The sequence below is a fragment of the Anabas testudineus genome, chromosome 15 (assembly GCF_900324465.2).
Source record: "Anabas testudineus chromosome 15, fAnaTes1.2, whole genome shotgun sequence".
NCBI classification, from domain to species: Eukaryota; Metazoa; Chordata; class Actinopteri; order Anabantiformes; family Anabantidae; genus Anabas; species Anabas testudineus.
The window spans coordinates 13,499,236-13,514,517 of NC_046624.1; the positions used below are offsets into that span (position 1 = coordinate 13,499,236).

Here is a 15,282-nt window from a genome sequence, read left to right on the forward strand (position 1 = left end):
ATAAATGATCAGCAAGTTTTTTTCTAGAAAGCTGATAGTACACGCTCATTTTTGGATTATTTGAGGAACTATGACACATGATTTTATTAAGAATTGCCATTACAAAGCACTTTTATTCATTTTTTTATATTTTCTGTTCTAATTTGCATCTTTAGTAGCTATAACTATTTAAAAGTCTAAATAGTAATAGCTGATGGCCAAATGATGAACCTATAGTACAGCTGAGACTCAGGGAATAGTGTGTGTGTGTGTGTGTGTGTGTGTGTGTGTGTGTGTGTGTGTGTGTGTGTGTGTGTGTGTGTGTGTGTGTGTGTGTGTGTGTGTGTGTGAGCCCAAACTGGCGTTGGCAGGTGGCAGTGGTGATGTCTGTAAAGACACAGTCCAGAGTTGCTCTCCCCGCCAGATGTTCTTCTTAATATCAAGCAGGGATTTCCTTTTCCCTCATGAGTGAATAAAGTCTGTGGTCTCTGTTTTTCTCACTGTGTCAGGACACTGCAGTACAGTACACACTTACTCTTATCTTTCTCCCTTGCTTTTTAAATTGATCCCAGTTCCTCTCTCTCTCTCTCTCTCTGTTTTCTTCTTTTTGGTCTCGTTTGTTTATCCTCCATTTTATAGAAAATTAGTCTTAGTAGGAAACAATTCTTCTGTAAGAGACTGGGGAGGGGGGCTTGAAGTAATCAGAGAAATATGTCTCTAAAGAAACGTCATACCCAGCTCAGCACATTCATTCACGACTGTGGTTGTGGGTTACAGAGACTGTCTGTAGGAAAATGAAGGAAATGAGGACAGTGAAGATAGGAGGAGATTGGACCAAACTAAAGACAGCAGAACAGAGAAGAAGACTGAGCAGGAAAAACCAAGGACTGGAATTAAAAGCACACAGGGCCACTTTAGATTAGATAGCAATAGATTGACTTCTGTAGAAGCAGTGAATCTCAAAAATGAATGGAGTGCAAATGGGGGATTATGTAAATGGTAGCTCTGTCATTTCATTTGGGATCCACGTAGTGCTCCTTATAGTTCTGATTTATTTAATTTGTACTTTTTATTGCACACACTCATGGAGGATTTTCTCTTTAGGTCTAGAAGTAAAGTTATTTTGGAAACACCATACATCATGTAGTAGCATATAAAGCATTCAGATATTATACTTTACAGGCACCATCGGACAAAACTGGAACTTAAAGAGCTTAAAGAACTTAAAGTCTGACCAAGTAGGCATAAAGCACTTTCTGTTGCTGCATCCTTTTAAGAGAGACTCGAAGTGATTAATGACCGGCTGTGTGAACAACCAGTGAGGTGAGGGAAGGACAGACAGAGGAGGTCACACTCTCAAACATTTGCATCTCGAAGAGAAAAGAAGGCAATGAAATGAAAAACTGGAAGACCAAACTCCTAATCAGAAGTCCTGTTACTGTCTCTCTGGTTCCATTGTCCTCTACTCTTTCCTCAATGCCAGCCCGGGAGTCACCCTGAATTATTCATTTTGAGAAAATCAAATCTTCACGGGTGTTAAGCCCGACCGAAGAAGAGGCAAGGTAGACCGTGTTCTCTGTATACAAAATTAGTGTGTGTGTGTGTGTGTGTTTGAGCCCGGGAGTTGCAGAACTTGACACTTTTGCTGGCCTGTGTGTTTTAACAAAAGCGAGGGAGAGATATGTTTAGAGGTGCAGACGAATCTCATTTGCACCCCAAGAAAATATTATGTATTTCTCAGTAGGCATGTCAGTCGTGTTCAAGATCATACGGGGTTGTTAAATTGGATTGTGTTTCACAGTGTTTTCAGTCTCACACAGGGAAAAGTGTGTGTGTGTGTGTGTGTGTGTGTGTGTGTGTGTGTGTTTGACTGATTTCAAGCAGTCATTTTCACATTTTTGATCCTAAATGTAGTTTTTTGTAAGGAATTTAGGAAAAAAACACATTTCTGAGCAAGTTAAAGTGACGGCAGGGTGAGTAGGTGTCTTACAGTTAAATTCAGTATGCGCGCTCGTCGTTGTATTTGTTCAGCGCTTCATTTTTCATGGTTGCCTGTTCACACTGTTTGTCTAAGCCTGCAGCATACATGATGGGTGTAATATGCAGCGCCTTTCTCTCCCACCACTTTCGCTCACTCACATCCTCTTTACATCCCTGTCGCTCTCTATTCAGGCCAGTTGGCTCAAGTCACAGATTAAGATAAAGGTGTAGGAGGAGGGTGAAGACACTGGAAAGGTGGGGCGACGCACAGACGAGGAACGAATGACAAATAAGAATTTTGTGCTGTGAAAAACTCTGATCATCTGTCGTCCACCTGCAGCTGCATGTGTCATCTCTGTCTTTCCCTCGTTTATTTTTTCCCGCACGGCTTCTCCTCTCCTCTCCTCTCCTCTCCTCTCCTCTCCTCTCCTCTCCTCTCCTCTCCTCTCCTCTCCTCTCTTCTTGCTCTTCTCCCCAGAACCTCGTTTGGGCTTCAGTCATTTGGCAGCAGCTCAGCGTGTAGATCACAGGAGGCAGATGGGATGGTGAATTTTAGAGGTCAAATTATACAGTAGGCCCTTCTCCCTCCAGCGCTCTGATTTCATGAATGAGGCTTTTTTTACTCCAGGCATGGTTTGTGGGCTCTGGTTACATGTTGTAACCAAACCTCCTCAATGGAGCCCTTTAAACTCAGTGCTCTCCTTTGAGCTCACAGTAAATACATGTGTTCCTCTACACACAATACAGCAGCGTACCACACTACATGTACTGCATTGTCCTGTCATCAGCACTTTAGAAAACTCCTTTGTGTTTGGTTACACTTTAAAATAGTTTCTGAACAGTTGATTTTTATTATAAATAATCTTCATTGCTCCACATTTCAAGGATGTTTGATACCATCCTACTACAACTGTCTTTTACTAAATAACCAAAGCACTTATTTATCATGGCATATAACACAATGATCTAAATTAGAGAACAACAACGTTTTCCAGCTACAGTGTTGAACTGATTGAAGCCCATTGACGTCCCTCACATCATCCTGTCCTCTCTTTGTCTTTGTCTTCCAGCCTTCTTGGGGGACTTGTATGAATTTGTGAAGTTGTGAAGATGCAATATTATTATTTGAAACGACCAACTTCTCTTGCTATGGTTGATAGTGTCATCTCTTTGGTTTCATCTGGACAACCTACTGCTGGTTTCAGTCACTTCAGAACCACTGACAGTGAAAACTGAAAAGCTGCCACTTAAATAGGGTTTGTCAGATAACTATGGAAATTAGCACCAGGTGCTAAATTAACACCAATAACTGGGAGGTATTTGAAAGTGTTAAGTCTAATTTTGATCAATGTTCTTTTTCTAATATCTCATCTAAGTTTTTATACCATGCTTCAGATTATATGTAACTACTGAAATATACTTAAACTACTATTTTACTCCTGTTTAGATCATTTCAAATAGGACTAAGCATTGACCTTAGATATTTAGGGAATTGTAGGTTATTTTCCTTCCAGTGTATATATTAATATTTATAATGATATAAGCCAAATAACAAGTGAATTTCAAGAAGCTGGACGCTTCCAGCACTCTGCTTTTTAAATTACACAAGATATTAATACTCAATTAAATTAGCTGATTAATTTATTTTGATTATGTAGAATAAGTAATTTGTGAAAAATGGACAGAATTTCCTTAGATGACATTTTCAAGCCTAATTTAACATTAGCCCAAATTGCTTTTTTGTTGAACCAACAGTCCAAAACCAAAGATTTTCACTTTAGTATTACGAAAAACCATGAAAAGAAACAAATCTGTCTTTGAGAAGCTACATCAATTCAGCAAACTATTGATTGACTAACTCATTTCAGCTCTAACACATTTTAAACATGCCTGTTTCCTCTACAAACCAGATGCTGTGGCTGCTTATGATTACTTAGGAGCAACTTAGACCTCTTAACCTTTATCATCAAAATCCTTTTCAGGCGTTTGTCAGAGACAAAGTGGCTCAGTGGAGACCGGTGTAGTGGTAAACACACTAATCTGCTGCTCCCGTGCTTTGTTTTGAAATCTCAGGATCAGTTTGACTCCTGGAAGGATTTTCCTAAGTGTTGCTGTAAGTTCACCGGGAAGAAAGAAAAACTGGGGACGATGCTTAGTGTGCGTCTGAGAGCGCACAGGACGATTTACTGAAAGAGAAACACACCTCTCCAGAGAGTTCAGTAGCAGGTGTGTGTGTGTGTGTGTGTGTGTGTGTGTGTGTGTGTGTGGACATCTATGGTTATTTTTATATCTAGGAATCAATGTTGCAACAGCGTTATTATGGATTCAAATCAGTGTTCACGGGTGTTTGTGCTGTTTTTAAATGTATATTCGCTCCTGTCCTGTGCAGTATGTCCCAGTCATCATCTGATTATGTGGCTTTGCATGTACAACAAGTGATGAACCGATCCACTCATGAGAAATAAGAAATCACAGACTGAGATCATGAAGCGGAGTTTGTGAGCAACACGGAGGAAAAAACAAAAAAAAACAGGGGGGGTGGGCTGGCACTCTTAAAGGACCATGAAGGCCAGATCACAAATAATAAAACAGAAAGGCAGGCAGGGACGGGTGGGGGGGGTGGAGGAAAATATGTTGAGCGGAGGGGAAGGTCGGCGAGAACGGGAGAGGGAGACGCACATGTGCCAGGAGCGCTGCGCCTCTCGCCGCGACTGGTGCTCTTCAAGGATTTTGTTTCCTGCGTCGCTTTCATCGCTTTTATTAACCTCCTCTCTTCTTTTCATATTCTCCTCCATCGCTGTGGCACCAGCTTGTTTCCAGCCTTTTTTTTTTTTTTTTTGGTCGTATTTGCCATTTTTCTCTCCCTCCTCCTCCTCTTCCTCCTCTTCCTCCCACCCCTTCTCCTTCTTCTCCTCCTTCTTCTCCTTCTCTCTCTCTCTCTCTGTCTTTCTCTGACTCGCAACAAAAGGCTGACGGAGGGAGCCTGACGTCTGGATGAAAAGCCCAAACCTGCCGTGAAGGGGGCGACGAGGGAGACGGAGCAAGAGGGAGAGAGGAGGCTGAGGAGAAACGATACAAGTGGTCTGAGGAGACAGAAAGTGCACATTGCTGGCGGAAGACGAAAAGACATCTTCTGTGGAGATTAAACGGAGTTGCAGGAACTGCTTGAACTGCACCGGGTAGGGGGTGACAATTGTACTTATTGCGCACCCGTCAGCCCCCTCAGCCCCCTCAGCCGTACCGGCCGTCTGAGAAAGAGGAATGGAGCTTCAGGAGGTGAGGTGACGAAGAGGGACTGATTTTGGAAACGCGCAGCAGGAGAGAGGGAGGGAGGGAAGGAAGGAGAGAGGGAGGCTGGAGGAGGAGGTAGAGAGGAGAGGAGAGGAGAGGAGAGGATACCCCCGGGGTATTCAGTGTGAGAATCCCCCAACGCCCACTTTTTCTTTCTCCTCTTCTTTTTTTTTTTTTATCCCTCTTCACTTCATTTCTTCTGCCATGTGCAGCTCCTGATCTGAAGGATGTGGCGACAGCATTTTCCAGGCAAGGAGCATGTTTCACGGTGTCTTGTGCACATGTGTGTGTGCGTGTGCGTGCGTGTGCATGTACTCATGAAGGGTAATAATAATAATAATGATAATAAAAAAATGCTGGGGTTTTATGCTCATGTGTGATGGTGAGAAGTGAGAGGGTGGTGGGAGGGTGGGGGGGGGAGTTGTGTTATGCTTCAAGGCTAATGAGCCTCTTATGTTTTTGCAATGAAGTGTGTCATGAAAATTGTGCGTGTGCGTGTGCACACATGAGGGCAAGCACCCATCTGAGTGTGTCAGTGTTTCCTTGGTTTTGAAACCATGGAGCAGTGAGGGGAGGGGGCGATTAGATCAGTGGTTATGGAGGCTAAAAAGTCACAGTAGAATGGGCGAACGAGTGGCTTTGTGTGAGAGTGTTAATGGTGTGTGTGTGTGTGTGTGTGTGTGTGTGTGCGCAGTCTATTTAGGCATGTACTGTGGATTAAAACATGTATTTGGGGTCTTTTTTTAATTTGTGTATTTATCAGTACACATGTTGATGCTTAGAATGTAAAAAAATATATTTATTGTTATTTATCAGTGTGAATATTGAATAAAAATATAATTTGAAGCATAAAATACAGTTTATAGAAATAACCATACGATCCAAGTTGCCTCGGATTACCAGAAGCAGAAGTGTTAATGTAGCAAAAATACCACATTTCCAGTTAACTCTGATCAGCGTTGTGTCATCAGGCAGCAGCTAGGTGGACAAGGCAGAATAATAATAATAATAATAATTATTATTATTATAAAAAACCCAGCTGAAACCCAACCATTCACCTCTGTGATGTGTTAGATTTGTTTGTTGCTAATTTATTTGTGTCCATGGTGTGTGTGTGTGGTCATGTTTCTCACCACACACTTGCTTATGTGCAGTAAAGCTGGAGTGCTCTGTTCGCTGTTCATCTTTCACTGACAGCTGCTTTTGTCTCAGGACTCTGGCTCTTTTTTGGGGGGGGGTTTGCTAGTGAAGCACGAGAAGCGACATTTAAACATGATATCGTGATGTTGTGTTTACCACTGACCTCAACTGTGACACCTTGATGTCAGCGTATGTTTTCCACCGTCATCCTTTCCTGTCTTTCTCCACTCCCTTCTTCTGTCATTCCTTTTATCTCGTCCCTCCTTCACCCCCCTCTTGGCTGGGCATTTGGGTGGTGATAAGTTTGGAGGAGGGCAAGCAGAGGGGAGGACAAACAAGGTCTTTGTGTGTCCACATAGTGGAAGAAGAGACAGGCTGGGGTGGTGGCGGTGTAGCCAGGCGCTGATAGGGTCCGGCATGGGCCTGGAGGAGCCAGGTTTGCCAAAGAAAATACAAAAAAAGATTACACCTCCCCTCTTTTCTACGCATGCCAGGGGATTGTAAACATGCTGAAGAAAGTAGACGCTCCCAAGAATACAGGCGCCAGATTGTTGTTTGCACTGTTGTAAAAGCGTAACATTGCTGTTTTTTATTGTAAGTAACGTGCAGGTGGACATACGCAAAAGCTTTTAAAACAGACGTAGAGTGGTACGGAGCACGGGTGCTGAGAGCTGTGAATGCCCCTGCACATGTTATTTAACAAAATCTGACATTGCTGATAATCACTGATCATTAATGGTTATCGTCTGTGGGTGTGTGTGAAGCTAAGTGCAGCCAAACTTTGTGTGTCGGTGTGTGTGTGTGAGCAGCACTGAGCCATGTTGGCTCACAGCGAGCATGCTCCTGATGTCTCCCTGGAAAATGCTGCAGAGAAACACTAATTGTACCACTTATGCTGGGACGCAGCTCTTCAAACCTCACGCTCCATGTTTGGGTTGCCAGGTTGGGTGGCCTGTGGCGTGCGGCCATTTGGGGGCAAGTTTTGATATTGTGAAATTAAGCTTTTGCTTTCTCACTGCTGCACTTGCCACAAAGAAAGCCTGCTGGGTTGTAGGCTTGCTCCCCCCCCCCGCTCGTCTTTTTTCTGGGACTGTCCCATCAGTGAGGCCCCCAGCTAGGGAGTTGCTAGGTAACCAGAACCAGCTGTTGGTCCTGAGCCCACTGAGCCCATTTTGGCTCTGCATCAACTGCGGAGTAGTTTTCTCTGAAAGCTCAGTATGAACTCTGCGACCGACGCTGTGGCCCTGACATCATCATGCCATGGAAAATCTTTCTCACTTCCTTTTGTTTTTGCAATTTTATTGTTCCACTGATGCGGGGACCGGTGTGGGGACGTTCATGGCATGTTTCACACCCCGTTTGAGCGATTCAGGAGCATTTCATCACCTTTCACACTCACAGGGGGGAAAAATAGATGAGAACTAGGTTGAGAAGGGGCAAGGTGAGATTGAAAATGCATTGCTAGAATAAGTCACCTTTTATTTATCTGTTGTAAATGTATGATGTATGATACTTGTGTAGGTGAACTGTCTCAGGAGTTTATTAAAAGAGATTTGAGATGGCAGAGGACACAGTGTAATTGTGCAGGAAATCACTCCTGTGCAGGTAAACTAATACGACTCTGCAGTCCCAAAGTGGACCATTTACCTTTTCAAAGTGTGTGACTACCTCAGGAACAAGCCACAACTAAATCTAAGGGGAGTGCATTAACTTCCAAGTGGAATTCTCTTTGTAAACCGACCGAGGCACGTTGGAGATCCATGAAACCACAAAACCAGAGCACACGATCTGTCAGAAACAGAGCTTAACAAGTAACCTAACTGATGTAGCCCAGTGTTATTAAATACCAATTTAAAGACACCAGGGAGAGAAATACAGGTTTGAGTGGGGGTTTATTTTCTTTCATTGATTGTTTGCGCTCTATTTAGGAAATGATCCTTCTCCCTCTGAAAACTCTGACTCACAGCATCTGGCAGCAGAGTTTTCTGAGCTACTTTTCCAGGATCAGTCCTTTTCAAATGAGAGAATTAGACACCACAGAGTATTCACTAAGGGGAGACATATTTCTACGATATGAGTTCTGCTTTTTCCTCTGACGTTTGAAAAGCTGACTTCTATTCCTGCTTGTCACAATCCAGAAAGACTTTTTAGTTAGCAACATCTGTAATCCATTTGTGGTTGACAGCACGCTGTTGCCAGCTCTGCCAGACGTTTTCATACTTCCTGGAGAATCATCCAGTTTGCGATCAGCGTTGGCTAAAGGATGATATCAACCTTAGTTTTCCCTGAGGAATCTAACAGCGTGACCTCCACTGGCCGACACTATCTGCTGTCAAACACGCTGTTGGTTTTGTTGCTTTATTAGTCGTTGGCCTACAGACAACGCTTGCTGTTGCACTATGATAAACACTTTCGGCACAATAACAGGAAATTGGCACAAGCAATTAGTATTTTTATTTAAGACGACAAGCCAAAATATCCAACCCCAGAGTAAACCGTCTTTAGTTTTGTTGTTTTTACTGCACGCAGCGATTTACGTACCAGCAAATAGGCACTTGAAAAACGGCTCCGTGGTGCATTAATGTCCTAGTTAAACGTGAGTCTGGTGTTGGGTGGGACTCGGAACAGGGAGAGTTCTGGCTTTTGCTTTTGTTTCCTCCCAAGGCTGGTGCCGACCCAACAGGGAGGGAAGGAGCGAAGGGGTGGAGAGAGAGGGGAGAGAGAAAGTGGCAAGACATGAGTTAAGTGAAGTAAAGATAAAGAGCCAGATGGGATTATTTAATTTTGGCCCATGGATTGTGTGTCTGAGCAGTAGGTGCCATAACAAATGTTGGGAAAAGACTTTTACTGCATGCTGTCCTTTTTGAGCCCCCACATAACTTGCCGACTGAATTCAAATGAGGGCGTAGGTTGTAGTGGTTTGTTTTCTTGTAATTATGGTATAATTATTTCACAATCTCTATATATCAAGCTCTGTTTTGTCACGATTACGAAATAACCCATTCATCATGTCAACATAAACCAAACTGTTTTCATGCTGTCATTAGAGGTAAACATGTGCTTGATTTTCACATGTTAATAATCTACAATGAACACACATGAACGCAACCGTTGCCAATTTTCTTACTACTTAAGATTAAGAAATAACTGTTGTTACAGTTATTTTGCAGCTGCGGGCTAATTCTGAGTCTCTGTAGAATCCAGTACCAATAATATCTGTATGGTAATCAACAGTTTACTGAAGCCTGTTGTTACCAAATAAATGGAATATTGTTATTTTACTGCCAGTGGTGGAAAAATTTTTTTTTTTTTAAATCAGAATAATCTACAACTGAGCACACTTTCTCACATTTAAACTAAGACACTATTTTCCGCGTAGGCGCTTCCTTTTATAAGTGATACTGCTCATCTTTAACTAGCTTTTAGAGCTCCAACAATTAGTCAATTAATTAATCGACAGCATAGTATTCTTTAATACATTTAATAAAGTTTTTTTTAACAACATTTGGATTATGGGCTACCGGTCAAATAATCAGCAGATGAATTGATGCTGAAAAGAATCATTAGCTGTTACTCCAACTATGTTTGGTTGTGGTCAGATGTGCATCGTGAAAGTATTAAAAATACATCCTGCACATGTTTTTGTATTAATTATGTTTTTATTTTCATTTATTGCAGTTATTGAGTTAATGTCCACATGTCACGAGTTCAGCCCCATTTTTAAAAAGCCTTTCCCTCCTGACACTGTTTGTACAGTTAAAGTCTGTCATTGATGATTGTGATTGATTTAAAAACCTGCATTAGTGAACTTCTGACAGGGTGAGACTAGAGACTAAACCCTCAAACTCATTAACTCTGATACAAATGACTAAAGACTATTATGGGGTTAACAGTCAGCGACACCTTACCAGCAGACCGTGTTTATTTCTTTTTTAATGCACCACGTGATTGTCCCAGCAGAAAGGTCTAAACTTGTAGAATGCACAAGTTAAAGGTTTGTACTTGACTAAGTCACCAAAGGAAGCTTCAGTTCCTTCTATCCAAAACCAGTAAGTTCCTTCAGATCACTGACCAGGTATCCAAGTCATTGAGATCCTCATTTACAGCTTTGTTAGGTGTTAATTATCATGTGTTAATGCGCTGCCACGTGCTGTCTTATTAGACTGGAGAAGGCAATTAGCCACCAGGAAATAATTAATCAACAGCGTTCTGACCTACTTCATACAAGTGACGCTGCTTCTTCCACCAGATGCTTCTTGTTTTTGTGTGTATTCAGTGTAAGCAAGTGCGTTCTGTGTTTGCTGTTTTTCTTTTCTTTCATCTCAGAGTCTGTGTGTGTTTTTTACGTGCGAGCGCGGCGCTGTGTCTGTTGGAGTAGCAGTGTCTTTCCTTGTGTGTGACCCTCAGATGATAGAAGGAGTTGTTGGGTTTTTTTTTATTTTTTCCTCCTCAGTCAGTCTGAGACGTGATAATGAACTCTGCAGGAGTGTGATGAGGAGCCGCAGCGAGAGCTGTGGAGCCACAGGTGTGTTTGGCGAGCAGTCCTCCTCCTCCCCAGAGCAGAATCACGAACACACGCACACACACACACACACACACACACACACACACACACACAGAATCCCTCCAGTGAGAATAATACAGACTCTCAGCTTATACTCTGAAAAAGGAACACAGAGTCAGAGGTCGTCTCTTCTACATTATTCCTGTTAACCTTTTTATTCATATGCCCCTTTTCTCATATTTATAGTCTATTTATGCTCCTAATTAAAACAGTCTATTCATTCCTGAAGCATTTTATATAATACAGTTAGAAAGTGGCTAATACAGAAGTTAGAAAACCCTTAGAATTAGTGCAGAGACTAATGTAAGACATAAAAGCAAGACAACAATAGAAATAACATCGGCCACCTTCTTGCTTGAAACTGAAGCAGAAGATGAGGAGGGATCCTGACTTTTAGTCCTAAGTGAGGGTCAAGCTAAAAAAAAAAAAACCCCACTTGAGAATCCATTCCCCATAATGCAGTTTTATGGTTTTTTTTTTTTTTATCTCTCCTTATGTCCTGAATGCCCCTTTCATTCAAACCCTCCACCTCCAGTTTGTAACTCAGGCTTTCTCTAAAAAGATGAGAAGTGCTAGAGTGCCCCTATAAAAGCTCATCCACATTTTTAAAGTGATTGATGCTGAATATGCAACGCAGTGAAGACACAAACACACTCCTCATCATCTGACTGTCATCTTGTCCTCTCTTTCTCTCAGTTCGATCCTATCCCAGTTCTTCATCTTCAAGACCGAGTAGTGAACTCAGTTTGCTGCCTAAATATCTAAATGTTGTTCATCTTATTTGGTGGCTTGATAGAATCACATGGCGCAACTGCTTTCTGTTCCCATCCCATCTGATTTGTTGTAACGCTTTAAAGGCCTTTTAAGTGGCAGACAAGGGAGAAACATTTCAGTGCGAAGCATCTTAAGATGTGGTTTAATAATCAATGTGACCTTTTCGATTAGCTGATTAGCTGTGCAGCAACAGGAAACAAGTGTAGCGGTGTAGAATGGACACACAAGCTCTGCTACATCTACATGCGCCTCTCGTTTTTACATGATCCGTATCTGATGTGTTTATGTTAGTATGTTGTAGGTGTGCAGGTCACAAGCTGTCCTCGCTTCCCAAAAACTAGAGGAGTTAAAACGACAGGCACAGAACGAGAAGGCTTGGACGTCCTCTCCAGCGCAGATGCCACTAAATAAAATATTTCATAATCCTGCCCAAATCCTCTAATCACCATGACAACAGGCAGCAGGGAGCCAGAGTGGTGGTGTGTGGATGCCCCCCACCTCTTTCTCCCTTGTCTTTTCCCTCTTTTTCCCTCTTTTTAGTGGAATTTGGGTCCAAACCATCATATTTGTATATCGGCGTTTCACTATTTTGTTATCACCTAATGAATACATCACATGTGTTTCAGGGAGAGTAGGTTAATTGGCAGACTCTGGCATTAATTGACAGTCAAGTAAGACTCTTAGAGTCCATCAATACCATCGCATTTATAGTTTCTGACAGCTGTTGCCATTTTTGTCCCCGAACTGCCACTGTGTCAAAGCAGAAAGCCACTTAAAGAGGACAAATCTGGAGACAACCTCAAGTTTGAATTAACTCACGGAAAGCCTGCTGATTTAATACAGCGTCTGAACAAGGCTGTTTCTAAGTGTGTGCAGGAGGTAAACTGTACACATGAGCACACGCTGAAGGCCTGCTGGTTTCTGTATGGTGATAGGATAATAGAGGTGATGACCTCATGGGGTGAAAGGACCTGTTGCCTGGTAACAGTGTGTGTGTTGTGGGGGGTAGTCATATCACCAGCGTGTATGTGTTGCCAGGTAAGAGAGATGATGATGGTCTAAAGCAGAGAGTGGCTTAGTCCAGTTTAAGAGTATTGAGCCTGCTCAGGTGTGTGTAGCTGTGTGTGTGTGTGTGTGTGTGTGTGTGTGTGTGTGTGTGTGTGTGCACGCGCCACTGATTTGTCTTGTCGCACAGGTAAAACATTCAGTCCAAGCAGAAACACTTCCTGCTGCTGGGTGCCTTTCCCACATTTTACTGCTTCTTCTGCAGCACGCTTGTCTGTATGTGCCCAACATAAATAATTAACTCTGTCTCTTCTCCCTCTGTCTCACTGCAGGTATCCGGCCCCAGATTATGAATGGGCCTATGCACCCGCGCCCTCTGGTGGCGCTGCTGGATGGGCGCGACTGCACTGTGGAGATGCCCATCCTCAAAGATCTGGCCACTGTGGCTTTCTGTGATGCCCAGTCCACACAGGAGATACATGAAAAGGTACTAAAATAACTTTTCAGAGGAGAGAGAAGTGAAATATTGGCATCTCCTCTAGATTCTAATAATAATTATTATTATTTACATGGCACATTGTAACATCACACAGTGCTGTATAAAGTGCTGAATATACTCAGTGGAATTAAATAAATTATTACTATAGTAGTAGGATTAGTAGTAGTACTATGTAGAAGCAGTACCTGGAGAAACTCTAATCAGGCACACACTGGGATCCCGACATAGTTTGAACTATTTCCAATAATGTGGCTTTAGTTGATTACACAAGAATCATCCCATTCCTTTCCTCCTATGTAATGTTTTAATAATATTGCAGCCCACTGGCTTGTTACACTCTCCCAGTTCAACTATAATGGTTTCATCACTGACTCTAATCCCACTGGGTGCTCAAGTGCGGCTTTGTTAAATAAGAAGGAGGAGGCTGGTAATAGAAATGTGGTATAATTGTTCTGAGCCAGAGTGGGTGAAACATTTCTTATTTTACTGGCTATACACCGGAGCAGTTTTAAAATCTAAGCTGTGGGGTTTTATTCCTTATTATATACATTCCAGTGAAAATGCTTCCTTGTACTGAATTGTAAAACCCCTTCATTTACAAGTAATGAGTTTTACTTTTATGACAAGTTCACCATATGAATGAATTTGGAGGCTAAAGTAGAAGAAATGCACAACAAAAAATTGATTTCCGGTCTTTTCTCTTCGTGTTGCTAAAATTCTTCCCTTGTTCCCTAGTTGATAAACACACTCACGTAATCACAAGCAACCTCTGTCCAGAGGACCCATCTGGGAGTGTAAATGTTGGCAGCAAGCCCACAACTATAACTACACAGCAGAGGGTACAGATGGGGCACTCTACGCACATACAGACACACACACACACTCGCCAACATCTGCACTGCAAGTTTTTGTAGCGAAGCACTGTTCACACACCACTGTACAAACAAACTCACACACACTAAGCAAGCAAACAAAAGCACGCTGCTTGCATGCACTGTCTGGGAATGAGCAGATGCTGTGATTAAGGAATTTGTCACTTAATCGGTGTAAACTGTAGAATGTGAGCTCTAGCAAGTGCAACTGGAAGCCAGTGATGACCTGCAATCATTATGTCAAGAACATGTGAAAAGATATTTATTAGAAAGCCCTCACGGTCTATTTACTGATACAGAAGTATCCTTGACAAAGAGGAACTTTTGAAAGAAAGAAAGGAGTGTTGGGAATGTTGCCCCCCCACATCTCTGATGATTGCTCTGGATTTGGACTGATGTAGACCAGTATACAGTACGATTTTGCTGCATAGTTTCTCAAAAACCACAAATTAATCTCTTTGTTTTTTTTAAAAGTTTAGTCAATGTGCTGTTACACTGGTGTAGATTTTAGCAGGTCGCCACTGTTTGGTGTTTTGTACTTTGCAGCAATCACGAAGCCTTGCTGGAGGTAACAGCCCTGCACAAAGTAATGTGAAGGTGTATGCAATGTGGCATGTCACCTCCATTAACACTATACAAAACCCATTTGCAAATGTTTTCCACTTTAAGTAAAGTCGCTTGCAGCTTGTTTTCCTGTTGCCAATAAAAAAAAGAAAGTGTTGCATGGAAATTCGTGACTATTATAATCTGGTTTGGTTAGCTTGATTCAGTTAGCGGCTTGTGAATTTAAACCTGTTACGATGAGCTGTGACTGCAGCAGGTACTTTTTTTTAGCAGCTGTCAGTCTATTTTACACTCCTGCCTGCTGCATCTACTCCAACCTTGTTTTCATACAGGCTGAATTAATGGATTGTGACAAAAACCAGCTTTGGCAAGCACTCATTATAAAGACATAGACAACTACTCATCTTTTAGAGCACACATGAACAGTCCATTTGCATTTAGATGAAGACTAGTGGGCATAAACTTCCAGGTCCAGGAAAATGGGATGAGGTGAAAGCACTCTTTCATTTTCACCACAATACGTTTCTCATACATTCAGTTATGAAATCTCCATCTGAATATCAGTGTCGGGTCGATAGTGATTAAGAGCAATAACGACACTGTGATCATAATAT

At 42.2% G+C, this 15,282-nt stretch overlaps 1 protein-coding gene across 4 annotated transcripts in view; it reads left to right on the forward strand.

The window, feature by feature from the left end:
• ctbp2a (C-terminal binding protein 2a) overlaps positions 1–15,282 on the forward strand; it is a 54,291-nt gene that overhangs the window by 32,151 nt on the left and 6,858 nt on the right. For 3 of the 4 annotated variants that reach the window (XM_026356466.1, XM_026356467.1, XM_026356465.1), the window contains one exon: positions 13,066–13,220. In XM_026356466.1, the coding sequence (XP_026212251.1) occupies positions 13,066–13,220 (155 nt within the window). Of the gene's footprint in view, positions 1–4,818; positions 5,500–13,065; positions 13,221–15,282 lie in introns of those variants that run through there. The other variant, XM_026356469.1, reaches the window with a different exon arrangement.